The sequence below is a fragment of the Vombatus ursinus genome, unplaced genomic scaffold (assembly GCF_900497805.2).
Source record: "Vombatus ursinus unplaced genomic scaffold, bare-nosed wombat genome assembly UNPS02014807.1, whole genome shotgun sequence".
Taxonomy (NCBI): Eukaryota; Metazoa; Chordata; class Mammalia; order Diprotodontia; family Vombatidae; genus Vombatus; species Vombatus ursinus.
Genome location: NW_020954585.1, coordinates 8,247,041 through 8,274,981, shown reverse-complemented (window position 1 = coordinate 8,274,981; position 27,941 = coordinate 8,247,041). Strand labels below are relative to the sequence as shown.

The 27,941-nt window shown below is 39.6% G+C and overlaps 1 protein-coding gene across 1 annotated transcript; it reads left to right on the top strand.

The window, feature by feature from the left end:
- Nucleotides 1-90: 90 nt before the first annotated feature.
- On the top strand, nucleotides 91-17,345 carry LOC114051929 (ankyrin repeat and SAM domain-containing protein 4B-like). Its single transcript, XM_027874341.1, has 2 exons — nucleotides 91-254; nucleotides 15,892-17,345. The coding sequence occupies exons 1-2, from the start codon at nucleotides 91-93 to the stop codon at nucleotides 16,985-16,987; spliced, it is 1,260 nt and encodes a 419-aa protein (XP_027730142.1). The 3' UTR covers nucleotides 16,988-17,345.
- The last annotated feature ends 10,596 nt before the right edge of the window (nucleotides 17,346-27,941 follow it).

Sequence of the window (27,941 nt, the reverse complement as noted above, 5' to 3'; positions counted from 1 at the left end):
GGCTGCTGGGGAGGCCTCTCTGCCTGGCGGAAGACTTAGGGCAAACACTCTTTGAGAGCTGGGTGAGGTAAGGGAAAAGCTTAATTTAAAATGTCAACCCGGTATCATCAGGCCGCAACTGATGACTACCTGGAAATTCTGAAAGAGGCTACCAAAAGAGATCTCAATCTTTCTGATGAAGATGGCATGACCCCCACACTCCTGGCAGCCTACCATGGCAACTTGGAAGCCCTGGAGATCATCTGTAGCAGGGGGTAAGTTTAGGCTATTTTTTTTTATAAATACCAAGTTACTTTAGGGATTTTTTCACATGGAAGTAATGTGAATGGCACTTGGGGCTAATCCTATGGCTCTTTCTTGAAGTCTTCAAATAGTTGTCTTCTTGGAAAAAGGGGAAATCCTATAGTTAATCCCCCTTCCTTGTGTTTTACAATCCTGAATGACAGGCCTATCTCGATAATAATGATCATGATAATAATGATAGACATTTATATAGATAGAGAAATGCATTTTTTTTTAACCATGGAGCTGACACTAGATTTTTTTCTCTTGTTTTGCCATTGAGGGTGGAGCAAGATGACCTGGTTATAATGGCTAAAAAAAGATGTTTCTGACTGAGGATAAATACATAATCATCATTGCTGAAGATTTTCAAGAGGACAAACTCCATGTATCTAGCATGGTTTTAAAATGTAGTTTAAATGGGTAGGAGGTAGGGGTAGGGCAGAAGCAATTCTATTATTTTATGAATCCTTTTACCCAAAAGTAAATGCTCAACCTTTAAGACGTTTTATTTCCAAGAATATTACCAGCATAAATTCCAGTTTATAGAATTTTTATTTTCTCTTCAACTATGAAGTCTTTGCATAAAGTTTTTCCTTTCTCAAAGATCTGGTCCCTGCCCCTGTAGCAAGACCCAGTTTCAAGGTTGGGCCACAGGTTTATTTATGAGCCAGTTTAATAAGCTATGGATAGGACTTTGTTTGCCTGACTATGGTAACCACTTCATGCAAACCTAGGCCTAAATAATGATCTCTCTTTGCTCTAATTGAGGCATTAGCAATCTGCTTGATCCTGAGGACCACAAATGGAGCTAAACAATGTGAGGGGGCAATAAAGGGGAAAGGAAGAGAGGGAGAGAGAAGGCATTACCCAGAAAGGAAGGAGGAAAGAGACTGAAAAGATGCTTATGATGGGGAATATCAGGCTCAAGGCCAGCTGCTAGACAGAGTTGTGAATTTAGTAAAGTTTTATGTGTTCTGCTCAACTTTGACATTGATATCTCCTCCCCCAGGTCCCAATTACGGGGACAAGCCTCCCCTAGTATTCTACTCTCCTGCTATTTCCTGACTCCCTCACTCCTAACCTTCCTCTACTTATCTTGTCTTTGAAATGTATTTAACATCTTCTCTCATTAGCTCAAAGATGATCTAATAAACTAGCTTTCCTTAATGCGCTAATGGAAGAGGGCTTAAAGGTCATTCCCAGGTAAACTACCTTAAAGGCCCCCCTTTCCAACTTTGTCCTCTAATCCACTTGTAATCCACAAGTGATGATTTCAAATCAGAAAGGTAAGAATAGTTTTAGGCAGTGAGCTTTCCAGTCACCTCTAGGATGGTGCCTACCCACTTATTTACATATAGGGTTAGCCTTGAGCAGAATGCCATCGATCAGGATCCAGTTTATCTACCTTATTCCAAGTACAGAAAAGAAAATAATCAAGGTGAGGTTACCACAGAATCCCTTACATTCCACTCAAAGTGTGAACTAATTCTCAGTGAATAATAGAACAAGGTTCAAAAGCCAGTCCCTGCCAAAAAGGATTATTAATTTAGAAAGAGAAAAGGGGCCTCACCAAAATATAAGAACATTGGTCAGCCAACACAGCACAATTCTGTCAGATTGAGTGAAGGGTGCTATGAGATGATTGATAGCAAGGGGGAGAATGCACCAATTTCATTACATTATTCAGATCAGAAAAGAAAACTAGGGAAAGAGTTGGAACCTCAGCCAGACACTTTCAAAGGTTGTCAGCCTCAGTACAATATATGACAGAGTCGAGATCAACATGGGGAGTTGTAGTGGAGAGATGGGAGTGGGGAAGGAAAGGAATGTAAAAAAGAAAGAGAAAAAAATAATACACCCTACACTTCATTCCACAATTCTTTAAGAATTGGAGAAATAGCTTTCTGGGATAATTTATGTATAATCTTCCCTAGAAGCAAGGGTCTAAACTAGGTGGCCTTGAAGGTCCTCCATTCCAGCCTCAGGTTTGACTAAGTAGATTCTTGGTTACTTTCATAATGTGAAAGAAAACGTTAATGTGACTCAGTGACCAACCCTCTTTGACACAGGCACCCCTTGCCACTGTCACATGGACCAAGTGACAAATGGCCCAACAGAGATGGCCCAACAGAACTCAGTTCAGCTGTATGCATATTCCACGGACTGACCACCATTGCATATTTAAATATGGAACTGAATAGTATCTATCTTGACCAGTTTGCTATAAACAAAATCAGAAGAAAGAAATTGAAGCTAAATGGAAGGATGTTTCGTAGTTACTCCTTAGCAAGACAAAGGAACTGGCAGTTGGTTTTATTAGGCATCCCAAAACAATAAGAAACATCAATACATAGGGCATTTGGTCATCTAATATGATGGTCATGATAAGTATTTCCAAAAAGATTACTATGAAAATATTTGTAGATTATGCACTAACATTTATTGTGGAGGATGAAGAGGTAGAAAAATTATATGAAGAACTTGATAAGATCTTTCAAACTAAATCAGCATACACTTGGTAACTTCAATGCAAAGGTAGAATTAGGTAACAATGGCAAGAAATATTTTGGGAAAAAATAGACCAGCAAAAAAGAATGAGAGAGTTCAAAAATGAAGCCTTAAGCCTAAATGCTATGATTATTTTCTGAACCAAACAGCATCACAAAAGAAAATTAATTTTCTGGAAATGCTTCATTAGTAGTGTGGGAGTCATTCCTGACCAGTCAGACTATGCTTGTGAGAACAAAGATCAAAATTAATACAAAGCAAGAAGAAAGAAGAAAGGAAATAAAACATACGGAGTGTAATCGAAACAATTTAATCCTGACCTATACAAACTAGTTATTGATAATGAAAAAGGGGCAATAATGGTAGAAAAGGCATTGATCCAGATAATGATTCCATACATTAGTTTAATTTTAAATCAGTTACCATAACATGGAGACCCAAAGAGCCTAAAAGTTTCCTTAGTCAGCAAACTCTTGATTTATTCACCAAAGAGAAGAAAATAGTAGCCAAAGGAAATAATAACTTAGAATAAAACTCATTTGTAAAATCTTGGGTAGTGGATGACGGAAGATTATTAGCAGTATCCACTGATAAATCAGAGAAATGTTATCAGAGAGAAGCAATATAGGCTAGAACCAATTTAAAGAAAGCTTGACAATAAACCCAACCAAACAAATTCATCCCAAGATAATTTAGGGATGAGAAAAGATAGAGAACAACACATCAGAAAAATGGAAAAGATTTATAAGGATTTATTTTGTAACAAATGTTTTTCATCAATAAAGACTGGAGAATCACCACACTTATACTCATAGAGAAGGTAGAAATAGTACTAAAGAGAAGTAAGGCGGAAAAAGCAACTGGATTAGATCACATACACATAGAGGAGATTTATGCTGGAAGTGACACAATTACGAGGACAGTATGCGAGCAATTCCCTATATATCTCTAGGCAGGGAAGATACTAAAAATACAACTATTTTTTGCTTCTGTGAGAAGAGTGTGAGAAGAGAGAAAGACTTAAGCCAGATAAGGAGGGGGACATAGAGCAGGTGTCTTGGAGGGGTTTAGACCATTGAGGTACATCAGAGGTTGAATATGGCAAGGAAAAATTTTGTTAAGTGGGATAAATTGAGGAAAACTTTAAAAACAATCTCCAAGCCCAGATGCTGATCCACATTCTATTTCTGTGTTGAAAAAACAGCATGGTCAAGGACAACTAAAGAGGACATGATAATAATGGTAATATCAATAATTATTGCTAGGATTTTTATAGTATTTTAAGGTTTGCAAAATATATTTCATCCTCACAATAACCCCAGAAGTTTTGTTTTTCAGTCATTTCAGTCATGTCTGACTCTTCATGACCCCATTTGGAGTTTTCTTGGCAAAGATACTGGAGTGGTTTGCTTTTTCCTTCTCCAGCTCATTTTACAGATGAGGAAACTGAGGCAAACAGGGTTAAGTGATTTACCTAGGATCACATAGCTAGTGAGTGTCTGAGGCTGGATTTGAACTCAGGTCTTCCTGACTCCAGCTCTGGCACTCTATCCACTTTGTCACCTACCTGCCTTCCTGAAAGGTAGATGTTTTTATTATTTCCATTTTACAGATAAAGAAACTGAGGCAGACAGAAATAAAGTGACTTGTCCAGGGTCACACAACCAATTAATGTCTGAGGCTAGATTTGAACTCAGGTATTCCTGACTCCAAGGAATACTGATTCCTTGGTCTATCCACTGTGCCACTCAGCAGTGGCATAAGATTAGGTAGTAGAAGCTGAAGAATTATCAAGTTTAAGAAGGATAAGGAAGAGGTAGTTTCAAGATGAGTAAAGGGAAATAAGAAAAGTTTACTAGAATAATTAGAGAATAAAGGAAATTGTCAGAGGGAATTGGGTGGAGCAAGTTAGTGAAACCTATAGAAGGTTGGTGCAAGGATTAAAAGAAGGGAGATGTGGCTGTGAAGTTGTTTATACTAAGGAAAAGAAGCCAAGTGGTACTAACTGGCTGGAAACATTTTAACCAGGTGTTTAGGGTTGAGGAATATAAACAGCCAAAAGAAACAGGACTGACATCTCAACTATTATGATGAGTACTGTGCAGTGACTTAGAGACTATTTTGCTACAACTGAGTGACCGTTATCTGTGTTCCTAAGTGTAGGCTAATCTCTCTCCTGGATGGTCATAGTATCATGGCTCTAAAGCTAGAAAAGACCTCAGTGGCCATCTATCTAGTCCAACCCTCTCATTTTCAAGATGAGGAAACTGAAGCTCAGGGAAATTAAGCTCCTCGCCCAACTTTGATTACTATTACTAATTATTTATTATTCGATTATGGATTATTATTCAATTACAGATAATAAGTGTCGAAGAATGAGACTCCATAGTAATAAGTAGGACAGAGATTATCTAGTAACTCAGCTATCTATGATTGGCCTTGTAGTGTCAATATTTCCATCAATAACTCAGATCAAGTCATAGATGGCAAGTTCATCAAATCTGAAGATGACTTTGACTTTGATAGATTTCTCTGTGTAGATACTTCTTCTGTTGATTCATATTGCAACCCCTCTACATTTCCTTGTCCTGTTTGATTCTTGATCATGTCTTTCTATCAGTTCTCCTTAAAGTATCTACTCAATATGCTAGAGTCATCACAAATGGTTCCTGGCTATCAGAATTTTTTTTAAGACTTTCTTTCATTCTAATGGCCAGAATGACTGGAGGATTTATCTAAAGTTGTTGTTTAGTCATTTTCAGTCATGTTTGACTCTTTGTGACCCCATTTGGGATTTTCTTGGTAAAGATATGGGAGTGGTTCACCATTTCCTTCTCCAGCTCATTTTACATATGAGATAACTGAGACAAATAGGGTTAAATGACTTGCCCAGGGTCATACAGCTAAGAAGTGTAAGAGGCCAGATACGAACCCAGAAAGATGAGTCTTCCTGACTACAGGCCTGGCACTCTATCCACAGAGCGACCTAGCTGTCCAGAATCTGAAGACCTGGGTTCAAATCTCATCTCTGCCAAGCACTGCACAATTGTGTGACTTAAGGCAAATTACTTAACCCTTTGGGCTTCAGTTTACTCATCTATAAAATGAGGAGATTGGACTCAATGACCTCCAAGGTCCCTTTTTGTTCGATATCTATGATCCTATAACCCAAGATGCCTTCAAATTATTTGTAAGGACTTGATTAGTATAATAGAAATTATAACCTCAGGAATAAGAACAACCTGTGTACAACAAGGCAGGAATGGGCAATAATAATTTCTAGAGATGGGGTGAAATTATTCCAAACACTGAAGTATATCTATGACTGAGCTGGCTTTGAATGTAAATTGATCCAAAGGAATATAAAAGCAGAAAATTCCTTCCTTGAGGCAAGGAGATTTTTTTTTTACACCCCAATGTAAAGTTTTACATATATCTATATTGGATTTCATCTTTTTAGATTCAGTCTAGTGTTTTCTATTGAGACAGGTTTGGACTCTGCAACTGATACATACCTGAGGAGAGCTAACATACTAGATGACAAACTTGTTGATTGTGCAATGCCATGAGACCTACAAATTAAAAGTTTAGTATAAATTTAATTATTGTAGGCTCAAACATTTTAAATGTATTTTCAAAGCTCACTGTTAAGGAATTTTGCAAGAGATTCTTCTATGAAGTGTTTCATGTTTTCATAGTGTGATATTTTATTTCCTGATGTGTCTGTTTTGTAAATTTGGAATTTTGCAAATTGGATTTCCTTAAAGAGAAGTGTACCTGTAGAATCAGATTGGTTCTTATTAATGCAATTTCTCTACATTGGAAAGCCATTTGCAACCCCATGACATGGGAAAATCCCACTTGCCTATGGGGTTTTTTCCAAGCATTTATGATTAGTCTCAGAACTCTGTTTCCTATTTGGGAAAAATATGTTTTCCATGCTTTCCTTTCCAGCCCTAGTTTTAGTTCAACCCAAGTGAAATTTCAGAAAAATGTAATCAAGTGTGTTTTTTAAAAACTATTTATATTGCAGTCATTGAGATGTTTTATAATCATCTTTTGATGGTCAAGGTTTCTAAAGAGCATTTCAACAGTTTTGTTTTAAAATAAATAGAACAGTGGGTTTTGGGAATGAAATGCTATGTTTTGTCCAGGATATGTGGCTACCAGACCTAAAGAGGCCACCTTTGATCCAGTGCTCTAAGCCTAGGCAATCTGAATGTTCAGACAGGCTCTTTGGGGAAGGGCTTACTCCTTGTACCAAATCAAAAGCTGGAAATGCTCTGTTTTTTTATGTCTGTGCTTTGTTCTCTCAATTCATCAAGGGATGGCTTGGTCCAGTGGGAAACACATTGGAGTTGCGATAGGAGGACCTGGATCCAAATCCTGGCTCTGCCACTACCACCTAGGTGATCCTGTGGCAAGTCATTAAACCTCTCTGGGCCTCAATTTCCCCCTCCCTAAAATGAAGGGGTGGGATGAGGTGGTCTTCTATCTCTTTATGATCCTATTACAAATCATTCTTATTTGATGAAATGATCCTTCTTTCAATGGATTAGACTCTTCTGTGCTTTATACATAGTAGCTAATTAATAAATGCGTATTTATAGCTGGAGTCTACTTGGAGTTGAACCCTCTCATCTTATAGAGGAGAAACTAGAACACAGAGAAGTTATATGTCCTGCTCGAGATTACACAGCTAATAAATACCAAAGATGGGATTTGAACTCATGTCTGTAAACCAAAGCCAGTGCCTTTTCTGTTACACTGCACTGCCTTATTGACTTGATTTTTGTCCTCATGACCTCATGGTTCAGGAACAAATTTTCTATCCTACCATCAAAAAGATGAAATTGAATTTCATAGGTTAATTTTTTTCTTTCATGAAGTTAGGGCTCTTTTTCACCCCTATTGTCATCTGTTGCATTCAGAAAATACATTTATAGAATCATAGCTTTAGAGTTGAAAGAGACTTTAGAGTTCATCTAGTACAACTATCTCATTAACTGACAAGGAAACTGAGGCTTAGACGTAAAGTAATTTGCCCAAAGTCATCGGATTAATAAATAAGAGAATTAAGAGTTGAACCCAGTTATCTGACTCCAAATGTAGTACTTTTCCTGCTGGACCGCTGTCGTCTGTTGGAGGCATTTTCTGATTTTCTTTTTAGTAGACCAAGAGAATATTAAACCCTTTAATTTGAAATTATTAACTTCATATACCTGTCTGCAGAATGGAAAGACAGCCCCAATCCTTCCTTATCATCTCCACAATAACTTTATTATCTCCACAATTTTTAGGTCTGTAACTGGTATCTTCATTTGATTTTGTATACACTCATTTTTGTGTATGCATTTTATGTTTTAGAATTGTAGAGCTGGAAGGGAGCCATCTCAGCAGCCATCTAGTTCAGTCCCATATGTACAAGGAATCTCCTCTGTAACATACCCAGTAAGTGTTCATCCAACCTTTGCTTGAAGACTTCCGGTGAAGAACTCAATGCCTCCTAAGTCATCTCATTTAATTTTTAGATAGCTATATTCCTAAGGAGGTTTTCCTGACATCAAGCCTCAATTTGCCCCTTAGCAGTGTTAGCTCTTTGTTCTATCCTTTAGCAGAACAGAACAGAACAGAACAAGTCTAATATCTCTTTCACAGGACAGTGTTTTGAATACTTGAAGACAGCTTGTATGCCCTACCAGAAAACTCATTCTCTTTTTCTAGAATACACATCCCAATTTCCTTTGCTCTCTTCTCATAGGGGGCAGCTAGGTGGAACAATGGATATAGTGCCTATCTTGGAGTCAGGAAGACCTGAGTTCAAATCCAGGCTCAGACATTTTCTAGCTGTGTGACCCTGGACAAATCACTTAACCCTGTTTGCCTCAGTTTCCTTGTTTTTTGTTTTTGTTTTTGGCTAGGCAATGGGGTTAAGCGACTTGCCCAGGGTCACACAGCTAATAACTGTTAAGTGTCTGAGGTTTGAACTCGAGTCCTCCTGACACCAGGGCCAGTGCTCTATCCATTGTGCCACCAACCTGCCCCGTGCCTCAGTTTCCTTATCTGTAAAATGAACTGGAGAAGGAAATGGCAAACCACTCTTGTATCTTTGCCAAGAAAGCTCCAAATAGGGTCACAAAGAGTCAGACACAACTGAAAAATAACTAAACAACAACAACATTCTCATAGGACATGGCTTCCTCAAGCTTATCAGTATTCTTAAACTCTATCAGGGTAGAGTACACAGAAATAGCATCTCCTCATGGCTAGGAGCTATTCCACTCTTAATGCAGCCCCGGTCACATTAACTTTTTTGGCTGCCACTTCACACTGTTGCCTCATTGACCTTACTGTCCATTAAAAAAAACCCATGCTTTTTTTTTGTTTTGTTGTTTTCTTTTCTTTTTTTCCCATGCTTTTTTTTGTTTTGTTTTGTTTTCTTTTTTTGCCATGCTTTTTTTTTAAGACAAACTGTCTAACCATTCTATACTTGTGAAGTTACTTTTTTTTTCACCTAAGGCTAGAACTTTACATTTATCAGTATTGAATGTCATCTTATCAGAGTCAAACCAATGTTCAAGCCATTTAAACCTTTTGGGATCCTGACTCTGTACATGCTAAAAACTGGGAGGGATAGCCAACATACAGGATGACAAATCTGATAAATATTCCATCTATCCTTTTATCTAAGTCATTGATAAAAATGCTAAAAATAGCACAGGGCCAAGAACAGGCCCCTGGAACACTTTAATGGAGACCTATAGACAAATTGTCATTGAACCATTAACTATTACTTTTTTTAACTAGTTCCAAATCCTTCAAACTATATTATCACTGAACCCACATCTCTCTACCTCTTCTATGAGAATAATATGAGATACTTTACAAAATGCTTTGCTAAAATTTAGGTAAACTTTATCTCCAGCATTCCCTTTGGTCCCATAGCCTTTTGTAGGATGAAATTAAGGCAGATATGCTTTAGACAAAGAAAGGACTCCAATAGACAGCTTACTAAAGTGTGGGTCTGATTATGTCTCTAGCCTCCAAGAAACAATCCAAATTCCCCATATGGGCTTTTAAGGACCTTTACAATCTTCCTACCAGTCTATCTTTCCAGACTTGGTGTTCTATATTCCAGACAAACTGAACTGGACAGGGCAGATTTTTTGTTGTACCTAAGTAAAAGTTTACATTTATCTTCATTTTATTTTGCCTTATTAGAGTCAGCTCAATGCTCTAGGACCATTGGAATCATTTTGGATCCCAAATCTTGCCATGCAGTATGTTAGCTTCCCCTCTCAACTTTGTGACATTTGTAAATTTGTCGGCTTTGCCATTCATGCCTTTATCCAAGCCATCATTAAAATTGTTATATATCACATGACCATTTAGACCATTTACATGCCCTAGAGACCTCCTGCCAATTTGATTTTTTCATTGAACCATTAATAACTACACTTTGATCTTTTCTTGCCGATAGGATTCTTTCTTACTGCTTACAAACATGTCTTTCAACTAGTTCAGAATCTAGCTGTATGACCATCTAGCCCACATCTCTCTCTTTCTTGTAAGAATAGTATGGAATACTTTATCAAATACTCTTCTGAAATCTGGGTAAACTATATATATATATATATATAGCATTTCCCTGATCCACCAGTTTAGTAACCCAGTCATAAAAGGAAATAAGATTAGTTTGGTGTGACCTATCTCTGACGAAGCTGTGCTGGCTCTTTGAAATCATTGCATCCTTGGCTAGGTATTAACTAACCATTTCTTTTAAGGATTCATCTAGAATTTTCCCAGGAATCACTGCTCACTGCAGACTTTATTTCCTCTTCTTCTGAAAGCTCAAACATTTGCCCTTCTCCAGGACTGCAGAGCCCATTTTCAACTTTATTTCAAATATCCCAGACAGTGAGCTAGCCATCACATCTGCCAGTTTGAGTACTTCAGGATGCAGTTCAGTTGAGCAAGTCAACCTGAACTGATCAAGGGTGGTAAGGTGCCCTTTTGCTCACTCCCTACTTATCTTGAGGATCAACTCCCCTTTGGCCATTTTTGTTGAGTTGTTTACAGTTCAAAGGTCATTCTCCTTGGCAAAGAAAACCAGCACAACGAGAAATGAGCAGCTCTACTTTCTCTTTCTTATCATCCATTTCAAGCAACAGGCCTATCCCTTCTATCATCCTCTTTTTTCTTCCTTAATATAGCTTTTCCCCTCCCAATATTCAATCCCTTTTGATTGACTTTACCTTTTTTCAGCAAATTCAGCTTATTCTAAGCTTTAGGAGTCCTGCCAGTCTTTTTCCTGACACATAATAAGTGATTAAGAAATGCTTTTTTTATCATTCATTTATAAGGCCATGACAAGCTGTGCCCTTTCCACTTATTTTTGTCCTTCTTTTGAGTCACCCCGATGTTTATTCTTTTCCTACCAAATTCTCCTGGCTCTATTTCTACCTATTCTGTGTTGACCTTTGTATTAGAAAGATGACATTTAGGGATAAGTTCAGGAATGCCCAAGGCCTTCCAGTCCCATCATTGATGACACCTATAAGCCTAATTTCATGATTGTCTATTTTCCTGAGCAACACTGACAAAATTGGGGCTATCCACCATAATTTAGCTTCTCTTCTCCATAGGTCTGCACTTCAAATCACCCAGTTTTTTTTTCCTTTGCTCCATTCTGAAGAGAAGAGTTGGCCCTTCTCCTAGACAATGCCACTCCCTCTACTCATACTCCTGATTCCATTCCCTTCAGTTTCTTCTGGAAGCATATCCCTTCATTAACCACTTTCTCTCTAGTTTTCAACTTCTCCTTCATCCAGTGACTCCTTTCCTACTGCTTACAAACATGCCCAGATCTCCCCCAACTTTAAAAAAAGGCTTCATTTGATCTTACTGTACCTTCAAACTACCATCCTATGTCTCCTTCCTTCTTGGCTAAATTATTAGAAAAAGCTGTTTACTCAGATTACCTCCATTTTCTCACTTCACACTCACTTTTCAACCACATTGCAATAAATATCTCATTTCTGATTTCATCACTCAAGTTAAACTATTTTCTCCAAGGTTTTCTCCAATGATTTATTAATTGTCATATCTAATGACCATTTTTCAGTCCTCATCCTTTTTGACCTCCCAGTTTTAATAATATTAACCACTCTTTCGTCCTTAGGTTTTAAAGACTGCTTTCTCCTATTTTTTCCCCTTCCTACATGGCTACTCCTTCTCAGTCTTCTTTGCTGGGTTATCATTAATGTCCCATCTCCCTTGCATGGCTGAACCCCAGGGCCCTCTTCTCTTCTGTCTCTACAATTTCTGTCAAGAATATCATTGATTCCCCTGTATTCAGCCATCACCTCTATGCGAACAACTTTCAGATCAATTCTATCCTGCCCTAATCTCACTCTTGAACCCTTGTCTTACTTCACCAGCTGTTTGTTGGATATTTTGAACTAGATGTCCCATAAGTACCTCAACTTCCACACATCTAAAATAGAACTCATTTTCGTTTTCCCCTAACTCTTGCCCTTTCCTAACTTCACTATTTCTGTTGATGATAGCACTATCCATCTAGCCATCCTGGTTCCAATTCTAAAATCATCCATCCTGGACTTTTCCCTCTTCCTCAACTCTCATATTTAACCAGTTACCAAGTCTCGTCAATGCTATCTCCATTAAATCTCTCTTGTCCATCACTTTTTCACCTCTTCTGGGGCCATCAACCTAGTTTAGGTCCTTATCACCTCTTGCCTACCTTATTTCAATAGCCTAAGTGGTCTCTCAACCTCCAGTCTTTCCTTCTTTCTAATCTATCTTCCATGTGGACACCAAACTGATATTCCTAAAACACAGTTCTGATTACATTGCTCTCCTATTCAAGAAACTCCAGTTGCTCCCTCTTGACTCTAGAACGAAATAAAATTTCTCTCTTAAGGGCTTTAAAAGATGATCTGTCTTCAGGCTTCCTTTTCAGGTTTAGTGCAATACTCTCATTTACACACTCTTAAGTTCTAACCACAGCACATGACATTCTATCTCCCACCTCAGTTCTTTGCACAAAAATTTGCCCCCAGAGGCAGAGCCAAGATGGATGAGTAAAAGCAGTGACTTGCTTGAGCTCTCCCCCAAACCCCGCCAAATACCTATAAAAAATGGCTCTAAACAAATTCTAAAGCAGCAGAACCCACAAAAAGACAAAGTGAAACAAATTTCCAGCCAAAGACAGCCTGGATGGTTGATCAGTTGGTTGATATCGTGCCAGACGGAGAGAGGAGAGCAGTTCAGCATGGGCGCGCAGGCCACAGCAAACCTGGAGCAGGCCTCAGAGGACTAAATCACAGGCAGCTGTGGCAGTTTCCAGACTTCTCAACCCATGAACGCCAAAGACAACTTAGAAGATCAGTAGGAAAAGTCTGTTTCTGCGATGCTGAGAGAAAAGGATGGTGGGGTTCCAGCCCCACTCCCCAAGTGCAGCCCTGGAGTGGCGGCTGCCTCCTGAGCTTCTGGCCCACAGACTGAGGGGGAATTGAGTGGCTGATCAGAGGGCGATTGCAGGGATCTCTCTGCTGGTGAAGGATTCTCTTGCTTTGCCTTTGTGCTTGGATCTGGGTCACAGTTCTAGGTGGAGGTCCTGAGGCAAGGACTACTGGTATGGTGGAGCTTGTAGTGGCTATGGAGAGGAAATCCTCCTCACAGTTCCAAGACAAAGAAGAGTGCTCATAGACCAGAGCACAGACCAGGAAACGAGTAAACACCTCACCCTTGATCATAGCACCTTGAAAGAACTGAAAATTTACAGGTCCCTAGAAGTATCTCTGAAAACAGCTGCACAAAACCCCTGAAGCTTGGGACAGTACATTCTTCATGCTGGATACAGACTCCTAACTTAACAAAGAGTTTATAACTCAAGTAATTGGCCAAGATCATGAGCAATCAGTGCAAAAAGAGTCAGACTATATTATCTTACTTTGGTGACAAAGAAGATCAAAACATACAACCAGAAGAAGACAACAAAGCCAAAGCTCCTACATCCAAAGCCTCCAAGAAAAATATGAATTGGTCCCAGGCCATGGAAGAGCTCAAAAAGGATTTTGAGAAACAAATAAGAGAAGTAGAGGAAAAATTGAGAGTGATGCTAAAGGAGACTCAAAACAATACTGAAGAAAATAACACCTGAAAAAATAGCCTAACCCAAATGGCAAAAGAGGTCCAAAAAACCAATGAGGAGAAGAATGCCCTAAAAAGCAAAATTGACAAAATGGAAAAGGAAGTCCAAAAGCTTACTGAAGAAAATACTTCCTTAAAAATTAGAATGGAGAAATTGGAAGATAGTGACAATTTGAGAAATCAAGGCATTGTAACACTAATCCAAAGGAATGAAAAAATAGAAGAGAATGTGAAATACCTCATTGGAAAAATAACTGACCTGGAAAATAGATCCAGGAGAGAGAACTTAAAAATTATTGGACTCTCTGAAAGCCATGATCAAAAAAAGAGCCTAGACATCATCTTTCAAGAAATTATCAAGGAAAACTGCCCTGATATTCTAGAACCAGAGAGCAAAATAGAAATTACTTGAAAGAATCCACCAATCACTTCCTGAAAGAGATCCCCAAAGGAAAACTCCTAGGAATGTTGTAGCCAAATTCTAGAATTCCCAGGTCAAGGAGAAGATATTACAAACAGCCAGAAAGAAACAATTCAAGTAATGTGGAAACACAATCAGGATAACACAAGATTTAGCAGCCTCTACATTAAGGGTCCAGAGGGCATGGTGTATGATATTCCGGAAGGCAAAGGAGATAGGACTGCAACCTAGAATTATCTACCCAGCAAAACTGAGTATAATCCTTCAGGGTAAAAAATGGTCATTCAATGAAGTAGGAGACTTTCAAGCATTCCTGTGGAAAAGACCAGAGCTGAATAGAAAATTTGACCTTCAAATACAAGACTCAAGTGAAACATGGAAGAGGTAAACAGGAAAGAGAAATCATAAGAGATTTATTAAGGTTGAACTGTTTTCATTCCTGCAGGGAATGATGATATTTGTAACTCATGAGACCTTTGTCAATATTAGGGTAGTGGGAGGGAAAAAATTATATGTATGTATAGATAGGTAGATAGATAGATAGATAGATAGATAGATAGATAGATAGATAGATAGATAGATAGATGGCACAGGGCGAGTTGAAGATGAAGGGGTGATATCTGGAAAATAAAATTAAGGGGTGAAAGGGAGAAGTAAAATGAGGTATGATATCTCACATGAAACAGACAAGAAAAGACTTTTACAGTGGAGGGGAAATGGGGGAAGGTGAGAGGGAATGAGTGAATCTTATTCTCTTAGGATTTGGCTAAAGGAGGGAATAACATACACAATGGGATATGGAAATCTATCTTACCTTACAGGAAAATAAGGGGGAAAGGGGACAAGAGAGCAGAGGGATGATAGAGGGGAGCACAGATTGGGGGAGGGGATAATCAGAAGCAAACACTTCTGAGGAGGGACAGGGTCAAAAGAAAGAATAGAATAAATGGGGGGTAGGTTAGGATGAAGGGAAATATACTTAGTTTTTCACAACAGGACTACTATGAAGTGTTTTGCATGACTACATATCTATAACCTGTACTGAGATGCTTGCCTTTCAGTGAAGGTGGGTGGGGAGGGAGGAAGGGAGAAAATTTGTAACCCAAAGTTTTAAAAACACATGTTGAAAAGAAAAAAGAAAAAAGAGAAAAAAATTTGCCCCCAAGTCTGAAATGTACCTTCTTCATCTTTCTGCTTCACAGATTCCCTAGTTTCTTTCCAAGTTCAACTCAAGTACCACCTCTTACAAGCAATCTCCCTCCTGGTTAGGCCCCTTCCCCTCTGAGAAAGTACTTCATATTTATTTTATATCTACTGTTGTATGTTCATGCTATTTATTACCAATAGAACATAGGCTTCTTGAGGTCAGGGACTATTTCAGGTTTGGGTTTGTTTGTTTGTTTGTTTGCCTTCTTGTACTTAGGGCTGTTCCTGATACATAATAGGTGCTGTGAATGAATGAAGACGACACTAACATGTTTTTCCTACACTTTCTATTCTAGGGGTGATCCTGATAAATGTGACATTTGGGGAAACACTCCCCTCCATTGTGCAGCCTCCAATGGACACACTCACTGTGTTTCATTCTTGATCAACTTTGGTGCCAATATATTTGCCCTAGACAATGACCTACAGTCTCCACTAGATGCTGCTGCCAGCAGAGAGCAGAGTGAATGTGTTGACATTCTAGACAAAGCTGCCAGGGATCAAAGCATCCTGAACCCCAAAAAGGTTGCCAGACAGAAGGAGCAGGCCCAAAGAAATGCCCAGAAGCAGATTAAAGATTGTGAAAAGCTCCAGGATAGACATCAGAATAAAATGAATCGCACATTCAACAAGGAGAAGGCTGGGACCCTAACTTCTTCCAAGGGCACTTTTTCCAGGTCATCTTCTTCAAACTCCTCTACTCCCACTGTATTTGAAACATTCTCCAAGGGTTTGAAAGATACCTTCAAGGCAAGGTATAAGAAGAACAGGAACACAGCAGATGAACAGGTGGGAAAAGGAACAGATAAGAAGAGCAGGAGAGGGCAGCAAAATGTGATGGAAGTGTTCCAGGAAGATGAGGAAGAGTCATTCACAAATGGTTTCAAAGATAAGATACAGCTCACAGAAGATAAGGACAATGATGTGCAGCAAGAGTCCATTTTCAACCGTCCTGGTCTGGGCAATATTGTGTTTAAAAAAAGTTCAGCAATTGAAGATATCTCAGACAGCAAAAGAGAAATAGAGTTTAATATAGTTTCTGGATTACTCCAGAAAGGAAGACCAGGGGACATTGGTGAGACTAACCCAGAAGCAGAGTTAGAAGAAGAGGATGGAGATGAGGTGCCTTGGAATGAGAATGAAATGGAATGGGAGGAAGATGAAGCAGATATTACCCCCATTGAATTGTTCTTGATGTCTCAGAACCTGAGTGAGTTCATCCCTATCCTTATGAGAGAACAAATAGATCTAGACGCCCTCTTACTTTGCTCAGATGAGGATCTCCAGAGCATACAAATGCAACTGGGCCCAAGGAAGAAAATCCTCAGCGCCATAGGCAGGAGGAAGCAGTTACTGCAGCATCCTGGCCAGATGACCGATACAAGCCTCTGATGAATGAGTGTGTCCAGGAGGAGTAGTCAAGCTTATGTGACCTCTATAATGTAGGTCCAGGAAATATCTCGATGCCAGGCCACTGCTTCTCTCTCTTCTCTTTCTACATCTAAAAAACAAAAAAAACCCTCAAATACAAATGGATACCTGTAAAATTCCCCATTACCTTCTAGGGGAATCTTACCTTGACTTGGAGATGTCCTCTAGTCCTTTACATCTTGAATTCTGGGCATACTTTTTCCAGATAAACCACCAGTGAGCATCATAAAGAGACCAAGGGAACATGGAAATGGTGTCTCATTTCATAAGACCTTTTCAAGTGTCTTTTCCGATTCGTCTTAGGAAAGGTCTAGTGAATGACAATGAAGAAAAAAAGCACCTTTTTCTGGTTTGAACTTGAACTATCATTTCTCATCATATTATAACCTGCTTCTTCTATTCAAATTCTTCTAAAGTGACCAGGCCATCCCATTTAGAAAACCTCTTTACATTTCTGAGGTGAACACCAAAAGCATTGTCTAGGCGTGGTCTGAATACACAGAGGGGTCCCTCACCTCAACTTTGGATGATCATCTGGTGTTGATATTACAGGATGACCTACACAAACTCTGTGTCTACTAACTACTCACAACAAAATCACTTTCCAGCTATTAGATGGTTCTGACTCCTCATAGCACAAAGCCAGATGGTGTCCAAAGTCACATTCCCTGACACCATCTTCCTTGTTAGTACTCCATGCTCCCTAATCAAATGTACTTATCAGGTCTTCTTTCCAAACTCAACAAATGGTGAATAAATATAAATGCTGAATCATTTTAAGACTCTTGTTTTAAGTTCCTTAGCATGTTCATCATAAAATGCCAGAATTCTCACTGTGATGGCCTTTGGGGGCAATATATTCTTTATCTTATCCCAATAGAGAAAGATTTTTACCTGAGATATACCTTGATGTAATTTGTCCTCCACCACATGCTGGTTCTATGATTGCCCCAGGTAACTCCTTAAGATGAACGTTTCAGAGATGGTACAAGTCTTCATTGGTAGAGGTAGAAAAAGTTTCCTCACAGAGAGTTCCCTATATTGATGAAAATGCAAGCCAAGATCAAAAAACAAAACAAAACCCCCAGCAAGCAAACAAAAAACTGATTCTATTTGAGAAAAAAAAAATTTACCTATCTTCCAATTACAGTCAAAGATTAATTGAATTGGTAATAACTCTAGACTTTTGAATTTTCAATTGCTGCTATCAGACAACTGATCAGCAGAGTCACTCACCGTAAAATGCAGAAAACAGTTTTGAACGGTAAGAAGGTTTAGGCAAAATCCATAACTCATTCATTTTTTTTTGCTCAAATTACCAGGTTATTTAATCTCTGAGGATTTTATTTCATTATTCAAGCTTCCTCAAGAGTCATATGGAATGAGTCACTAAATGATAAAGCTAGAAGGGATTTGAAATCAGGTCCTCCTGACTCCAAGGGTGGAGCTCTATCCACTGCCCCACCTAGCTGCCCCCAATTCTCAGGTTTAAATGCCCATCACTGCTGTTCTGGTCTCTCTTTTCCCCTTCACAGTCTCAAACTTTTACTTTGCAAGTTTAATAAAGCACCATCATCTATCTATGAATCCTTTGCTTTCTGGCCTTCTGTTGTTCATGTCCTGCTAATCCTCAACCCTGGGTCACCCTCATTATCTACCTTGTTTACTTCTCGTCTCAAGTCTCTGAATGCTACTAGAGGAAGCCATGGAACTATAAGAACTGAGGCAACCACAAATTCATATAATCTAATCTCAAGAGGGCCCTCAGTGCTGCATAGCCATCTTTTTTCATTCTCTTCATCACACTCCCCACACTCTCCGCAAACCTCTCTCCTTGAGCCCCCATTTTCCAAGGACCCCTTTTAGCAGAATATCTTGGCTTCTACTTTACCAAGTAGACTGAAACTATCAGCTGTAAATTCTCTTATTCATCTAACCCCTAACAGGAAGTCCAAGAGAGAGGAAAGAAGAGGAGAGAGACAGACAGAGACAAAGTCAGACACAGAGACAGTTACATGCCACATGAGTAGGAAGAAACAAACAGCATACAGAAACTGACCTAGCTTTGATGCAGCCCCAACCCTCAGCTGTCATAAGGTTAGGAGAGATGACCATCATCTCAAAGCACCAAACTCTTCGGTGTGAGCAAAATATACATGGCCCACTGGAAGTGGCCCATTGATCTGAAGATTAGGTAGGCTCATCTGTTTGCTCTAATTATTCTTGGCACTTTTAGTCAAATAAATAGCTATCCTACACCCAATCTATGTTGTACATTGAGTACCTGTTTACTCCCTTTTTGGCAAGATTCTGCTTATGAATGAAATTGCCTGTCACTGAATGTGTCCCAGTGTCCTGCAGATCAGGGCCAGGCTCACCTGTTTGATCCCATTATATATAGCACACATATAGAGGGGAACCGGGCATCACAGTGTTTAACTGCCTCCATCTGCTTCAGTGAAAGTAGTTAAGTGGTCTGGGGTGGTTCAAGAACCACTGTGAAAGGACTGTCAAATATCTAGGTGGGCTGGGTTGGGCTGGATGCCTTGGGCATCCAGTAATCTGGACTGCTGAAAGGTGTGGGAAAATTCAGGTACTGGGCTGCTTTCAAAGACATGGTCTTTTCCTTTTAAGGGTCCAGGTGTCATCATCCCATAATTTCCCCCTCAAGTAGATGGGACCCAAAATCTTTTGGGGTAAAAGGCAAAGGTTTCAGCTTCTGAAACTGCTTCCTGCTGGCAAGGGTTTTAGAGCTGTCCCTGCCTCATTGGGTCCCATTCAAAGGGTCAGACTTCAGAACCTGGCTGATGCAAGGCTCAGTGGGTTAGAGACCTTTGACTCGGTTGGAGGTTGGTATGCAGCCTGAGCAGTCATCTGGAAGTTGGTGGCTTGGAGCCTGGAGAAGACAAATCTGGCAAAGAGGTTAAACAAACAAGGGCCAAACAGGAATAAAAGGAATATTATCAGGAGAGGAATATTGGGACTAGTAGAGAAAGGAGCCAGGATCTCCATGAAGATGATTTGGGGGCACTAATGTTATCATGGTTTCTTGCATCCAACTAGCCTTTTCCAAAACATTCAGTATGCATCTCCACCTACCCAGAGTTGTTGATGTACATGCAACAAGAGGTGTTTGCCAGGACACATACGATCCAACTAGAGGCAAGCAGGTAGTCTAGGGCTATTCTGTTATCTAGGACTACTTTTGCTAAGGAATCCAAAGATTGCTGGATTTCCTGGAGACTATAAGCTGTCTTCTTTGCCAATTGATGAATGGTCTCTGGAAGGTTAGAGAGAATAGTTCATGTTGTAGGTGACCATGCAAAGGCATGAGATACTCTGCTCCCTTCTTAAGGAACCAGAAAACATATCCCTAGAGAACATTTCTTTGCCCTTTTCAAGGTAGAGATTCTGGGCTGTGTGGCATTGAAAATGGAAAAGGGGGATGGGCTGCTATGCTTGATATTTTCCCAGGTGCAGTCCAGTTGGGAGATTTTTTTTTATCCAATCCTCTCGGGTCTCTATGCACAGCATAGTAAGGACCTGCTTGAGAATATGATTCATTTTCTCTACTTTACCAGAGGACTTTGGATGCCAGGCAGAGTGGAGGTGATAAGTGATTTTAAGTGTATTTGCCACAGTCTAAGTTATCTGTGAAGTAAAAGCCAGGCCCTTGCCACTCTGTAAGGAACTTAGGCAAGCCAAACTGAGGTATAATTTCCTTAAATAGGAAACCTGACACCTCCTGAGCCTTTTCAGTTCTTCAAGAAACTTCTACCCAAAGGTGTCAACAAAAAACAAAAGTAATTTGAAATCCCTGCATGAGGGCATATGTGTAAAGTCTATATGCCAGTCTTCACCTGAGTAGTTAATCCTCCTCTAAACAGGTTTTAAAAGAGGGGGAGGTCTGACTGCTCCTTTAGGATTTACCTGGGCACAAGTTGGGCAAGCCCAACAGGCTTGCTGGATGGTTTCTCTTAGCTTATTTCCAGTTAAAAAAAACCAAAAAAAACCTTTACCAGTGATTCAGAATGGAAAACCATTGGGTGCCCCCAGGGATCTGAATGAGTATAGTGTATAGTTTAGGGACTATGTGATGGATAGGAATAACGGCTTCATTAATAGCCCTGAGATCTTGAACCATGCAATGCTCCCCATAAGGCTTTTTCACAAGAAGGATAGGAGTGTTGTATGGGGACTGGCAAAAGACAAAGATTTCACACTTAAAGAGTTTTTCAATCAGTGGTTGCAGTTGGGCTTAATTGGATATGGGCAACGATGTGGGAACACATTACGGTCTCAAAGGTGAATGACAGCTGGATGGCATGAGTAGCTTGCCTAGGAATTCCCTGATCCCAAACAACTGACACGATTGTCTCCTAAACTTCTGGGGGAACATGGGGAGGTCTGACAAGCAGAGGCAAAAGGGAGGTGGGAGGCTTAACTAGAGAAAATTGGCTCCCAAACTTCACCATTAGGTCCCTTCCCAACAAGAGGAGAGGATAAGGAAGGAGTGGTTAAATAACAGATCCTCAAACAGACAGGGGAGAGGGTATATCTCTTGACAACCCTTAAGTTTCCCTTCAATGCCCATGACCCAACGAGTAGAGGGGCAGGGAGGGCCAGAGTATTAGGTTAAGATCAAGAACATAGCTCCCATATCAATAAGGAAGTAGGTAATTTTACCTGTGACATCAATTTTTGCCCAGGGCTTGGTTAGAGAGATGGAGAAGGTGGGAGCAAGGCTGAGTCCCAGGCTTTCCCATCATTCTGAGTCTTGAGAAGACTGGAAGGCAGGTTACTGAGAGGTAGCTCCACCACCCTTCCTGCCTGGAGGACAATCTTTCCTCCAAAGTCCCTTCTAGTTACATCTTGGGCATGATCATAGAGGCTTTGGTCCTGGGGGTTTCCTTTAGTGGAGGTGCCCTGGATTGGCACTTCCTGGACCAGTGGCCCTCCTTGTGGCATTGAAAGCAGGTCTCCCCATTGCCCGAGTTGCTGGTTTTTTCCCCAGCCAATAACAGCAGCCAAGAGTTGAAGCTGTTCTCTGTTCTTAGCCCTAAATCTGCATTCTTTGTCCTCTGCTGCAGATAGGTCTCTATTGTTAAAGACTCCAAAGCCCATCTCCATTAATTGGGCCTGAGATGTTTGAGGTCTCATTGCCAATTTCTGCAGTTTCCTCTGAATATCTGGGGCAGATTGATGAATGAAGTACATACCAAGGATGGTTGCTCCTTCTGTAGAGGCAGGGTCTAAACTGGTGTACTCCCTGGTAGCTTTCACCAGCTGACCCTGGAAAAGGGCAGGGTTTTCATCTACTCCATGAGTGATTTCCTTATTTTTATTTTTATTTTTTTGGGGTAATTGACTTGCTTGTCAAATCTGTTTTTTAAAGCCTTCTAACAGGCAGATGACCATAGGGTTTCTCTTTCTCCTATTCTTATTCTTTTGATAATCCCTTCTAGGGGTCATTAGTGGGGACATCAGTAACTCCCAGAGGATATAGAGTGGGGTCAGACCTAGCCAAACCATTCCCAAACTTCTGGGCCTGTTTCCATATTCTCCTCTTCTCTTCAGTGGTACAACTGGTAGAGAAGAGTATTTAGACATATCCCCAGTAAAGCTCAAATTGGAGGGAGACATCCTTAAAGCCCCTGGTACACTTGGTGGGATCTTCAGAGTACCAAGCCAATTTCTCTTTAACTTGAGCGAGGTCAGACATTAGGAATGGGACATGCACTCTAATCTTCCCACTGGGTGAAACAGCTACTTCCCTTAGAGGAAAAAGCCCTAAAGATATAGTGGAATTGGGGGCTTGGGAGGAAGGAAGACAGGAGGTCCCACTCCTTGTGAGGGAGCGGTTAGGGGTGTGGGCATGGGGGAGTTGGATTTGGCTGCAAGGCCAGAGGATCTTGTGGGTAATGGGAAGGATCCTCATTCCAGGAGCTGTGAGGTTCCTAGTAGGAGTCAACTGGCACCAGAGGAGGGGGAGGGAGGTTAGGGGAAATAGCCAGAGCCAAGAGGAAAAGGCAGAGAAGGAGCAGTAGCAATAGGGGGGCATGCAGGAGAAAAGGTGGGGGCAGCAAGAGGGGGTGAGGGAGGGATGAGAGAAGCGGGGGGGGAAAGAAGGGGGATGAGGTGGGAAACATGGAGGGAGGGGCCAGAGGAAGAGGGAAGATAAACAAGGAATCCAGGAGGGGAGAGGCCAGGGGGAAGGGATGGTGGAAAGAGGGGCTGGAGGAGGAGAAGGGGCTGGGGAGGGAAAGGCAGCAGCATAGATGACCTAGGGGCTGAAGCCCTGGGGGCCATAAAAAGGAGATCATCTAAGATATGGAGTTGGTTCCCATTCCCCTTTTATGGTGTGAATCTAGCTACGAGCATCCTACAATTTTTCTGGAGAGAGAGAGTCATGAAAGCTAGGTTGTATAGTATTTCCACCCATTTCCCTTCTCAGTGGCAATATAAATCTAGCTGTAAGAGAGTGTTGTATAGCAAAGACCCCAAAACGGGCCATGTTTCTTGGTCCTCCAGGTGATACTGAGGCCAAGCTGTGTTGCAAAAGAACACAAGCTGTTTCTTTCTGAGATCTTGAGAGAAACTGAACTTTTTCCAGTTCTTTAAAAGATAACCCAGGGCTGAATTTTTAGGAATTAAAAATAGATTGGCCTATTTCTTTGCCTATCAGCCTCAGGAAACCAAGAAGCACCCTCAGTTTTACAATTTCCTAGTGTCCTAGAGAATTGAGAGAATTGGGCATATGCTTCCAGATAGGGTGTCCCCTATGTGGTGGAAGGTGTGCCTAGATCTGAGATGGCCTTGAACTGAACTGTCTAGCCCAAATGGAGCCTGAGAGTGTTAGGCTTGAAAAGCACATTCAAGCCTTCCTATGTGCTTGGAGAGTGATTCCAACTGCAGAGTGAGAAAGGGATAGAGAGAGAGGAGGCTTATGTACCTTCTGGTCTTGACTGGAGAAGTGCTTAAGGGGATCAGGAAGTTCCCTGTACAGACTACCAAAATATGATGTGGTTTGGGGTTGCTGGGAATCTCGAAATGTCAGGGTATAAGGTAGTCTGCCTGGAAAGAATTCAAGCATTCAAACCATCATCTAGTCAAAGTAGCAAGGTTTATTTTAAAGCCAATAGAGGGGATAGATTCCCAGTGAATCTGCAGCGGGAGTAAGACACAAAAAAGGAACAATGATAAGATCTGGATGGGATTAAGGAGTAGTAAATAGCCTGGGGTGGGCCAGACCTAGAAGTGATATGCTGGTTATGCACAGTTTTATAGCCCTTTGGGCATAGAAGAACTCATTATCTTTGTCCTTTGACCCAGCAATACCATTACTAGGTCTGTATCCCAAAGAGATCATAAAAACGGGAAAAGGACCCACATGTACAAAAATGTTTATAACAACCCTTTTTGTGGAGACAAAGAATTGGAAACTGAGAGGATGCCCATTAATTGAGGAATGGCTGGACAAGTTATGGTATATGAATATGATGGAATACTATTGTGTTGTAAGAAATGATGAAAGGGATGATTTTAGAGAATGATGGAAAGACATATGTACTGATGCTAAGTGAAATGAGCAGAACTAATAAAACAATGTACACAGTAACAGCAATATTATAATGATAATCAACTGTGAAAGACTTAGTAACTCTGATCAATTTAATGATCCACAACATCTCCAAAGGACTTATGATTAAAAATGCCATCCACCTCTAGGTAGAGAACTGGACACAGTGCAGATTGAAGCATATTTTTCTTGCAGCACCCCCAACATGGCTATCACAGAAATGTTTTTTGCATGACTTCATATGTATAATGAGTATCATATTTCTTGCCTCCTCAGTGGGTGAAGGAGGGGTAGAGGGAAGGAGAGAATTTGGAACCGAAAATCAAAATTTTTTAAAGTTAACAATAAATAAATATATTTTTAAAAAGTGAGACTCTTTGAGTGCACTGAATTTAACTGCCATTCTGGAGGGCAACTGAGTGAGTTGAATTACTGTATTTCCTTTCTGATGAGAAATGAACTGAGATAACTTGTATTCTGTCAGGAAGACATTCCTGAGAGGAATTAAAAGACTAACTGCCATCCTGAATTTTTTTTAATTGAATGTATTTCATGCAAGAATATTGTTGGGTTCTGCTTTTTAATCTATTCTGTAATTCCCTTTTGTTTTTATTGGAGAATCAAGTCCATTTTCATCTAATATTTAAATTGTTAGGTTTGTCATTAGCTACTATTTCAGAGAAAAGTACACACAATCTTTATTTCAATTATTAAACTAAATAGTTTTTAAAAGTCATCCTAAACAAAGTTTTTTCTGATTTACATCGATAACTCTGTAAGCTTCTTGGACTTCCTTTCTGTCAATGGTAGGAAATTAACGTGAGTTAACTAGCCTTCAGTCTTTCTCCCAATTTTTTTCCCTCAATGTTTCTGAAACAACCTTTTGGAACCTTTAGTGATTTAGCTTATACAATATTCTGAAGTTTCTCAAATTTCATTAGCAACTGGTTTACCTTGGTTTCTGTGTTTGGACTGCTTTAAACACTTATCTTTTTGTCTTAGAGGCTTGTTTATTTGTCTTAAATCTTTCTTAAAGTGGATATGTCTCTCTTTAAACTTTTCAATATTTATTTGCTTCTCAAATATCAATTTCCTGAGCATATTGAGTTTTTCTCAGAAGACAATTCTGGGCTCATGGCCCACACATTTTAATTTTACTTATGTTCTATTCTAATTTTTTCCAATCTCCCCTTGTCTTCTTTGCAAAATTCTCAAGGTTTCAGAAAAAAATACACATACAACTATAGTTAATAGAAGCATATCTTGTATGTGTTTAACCACAGTGAAAAGTTCTTCCCCAAAGAAACCTGGCAAATAAAATTTTGCTAGTACATCAGAAGTGTTTGTTAGGGAATACATGGAAAATAAAGAGGGCCAGTATCATTCCCCTGGCCCCAACTGGTGAAGCAGTTATTTGATGAGGTATGTGGTATAACGGAAAAAGTCCCAAAGAGGCTTAGTGCTTATTTACCATGGGCAAAAAGTTTGCCTCTCTGGACCTCATTTTTCATATTTGTAAAATAGGGAGAATTCAGTCTGGCCTCCTCTGGATAATGAGGGAGCTCAAGCAGATCAAGGTGGTTAGTAAAGTCATTAATCATTCCATTTCTGCAATACACACACACACACACACACACACACACACACACACACATTAAATGATGGTGGAGCTACCCATAAAAAGAGAGAAGGAAGAGTGAAGGGTAGGGGCAAAAAGGAAAGGAGTAAGAAGGCTCCATCTAGGTCAGTTGGAGACACAAATACAGCCATGCTCTCAGTGAATTGTAGTCTTGGAAGCCTAGCTACTCCTTCCAACCATAGCATTCCACTCAATGACCACATAAAACTAACACAGCTTCTACTACATAAATTGAAGATACAAAGATAAAAAATGATGTAATCCGACATTGAGAGACAAAAAAAATCTCTGGTCAATTACAAGAGTCAGTACTAATAACATGGCATCAAAGTTAGAGAAAACATAACTCCTTTCTGTTAAACTTCTTTGGAGCAATTTGCTTTTGTTGTTGTTATTCTGAACCTGACAAAAGCCAAGAAATATGAAGATTTCCAAGCACAAAGAAAAATAGGAAAAGGAGGCTATATATGAAACTGCAAATCTGTTACACCCTCATTAAAAAAAAAAAGTACTAGAAATTTAACACCTTAGTTTCAAAGCTGTCCTACTTAACTGGCTTTCTCTCTAAACTTTCTTCTATTCCTTTTTTAAACTTGGTTCAGTGATACTATTGTTTTTCCTTTCTTTCTTTTTTTTCCTATCACTGTCACCATCCCCTGTCTCTTCTCAATTCTCTTGAACCCCACCTTCCTCCAATAAAAAACAAATCTTCCCTTGCAGCAAATTTTAATGGTCAAATAAAATAAAAAGAGAGACAAATTCTGGGAAGACGATGAAGAGAGAAGTTTCCTAGAGATAGTTTCCCCCTTTACCATACCTAATAATATGAATAAGGAGTCCCAAACATAGAAAACTTATCAATAACAAGAAGAAAAGTGAAAGAACCTGCAACAAGTTAACTCTTACAGAAAAATAGCCCTGTACACTATCCATTGTGCCACCTAGAAATGAGCATAGATATTAACTTAGATGCAAATAAATAAGCAGCAAAACTGCATAACTAAGAAATAGCTATAGTTACAGAACATTCATGATGCTAGCGATAAACAAATAAATGGAAACATCAAAATAATAAGACAGAAACATAACTCAGAAACATGCAGTAATTAATATTTGCATCAATATACATACATACACACATACAAATATACATATATATACATACATACATACGTAGTTATCAACACATACCAAATCAAACAAGGCATATGTTATATGAGCAAACATTATCATTGTCATCTAGCTAAATGTGCAATCATTTCTCCAATTTTACTTGTAACAATATTAGAATGATTATTGGTTGAATGGATCTGATTCTCTTCTAATTTAACTGCCCCCCTATACCTGAAATAGTTGATGATGTGACAGATAGATGGTAAGGCAGCTAGGTGGTGCAAAATAGAACTGGACCTGGGATCAAGAAGACCTGGGTCCAATTCCAGTTTCAGATGCCAACTAGCTATGTGACCCTGGGCAAGTAATTTAACCTCTATTTCTTCTGTTTTCTCAACTGTCATATGGGGATAATAATAACATCTACCTCCTAGGATTGTTGTGAAGGTCCAGTGAAATAATATTTGTAAAGCTTTCGGCCTAGCACAGTACATGGCACAGAGTAGGAGCTATATAAATACTATAAATTATCATTATTATATATATATATATATATAGTATTTTATATATATACAATACTATAA

Excerpts from the sequence above, each read along its gene's own strand:
- LOC114051929 (XM_027874341.1), top strand. The coding sequence starts at position 91 with ATGTCAACCCGGTATCATCAGGCCGCAACTGATGACTACCTGGAAATT. Across the intron at positions 255-15,891 it reads GAGATCATCTGTAGCAGGGG|GGGTGATCCTGATAAATGTG; the intron begins GTAAGTTTAGGC and ends TTTCTATTCTAG.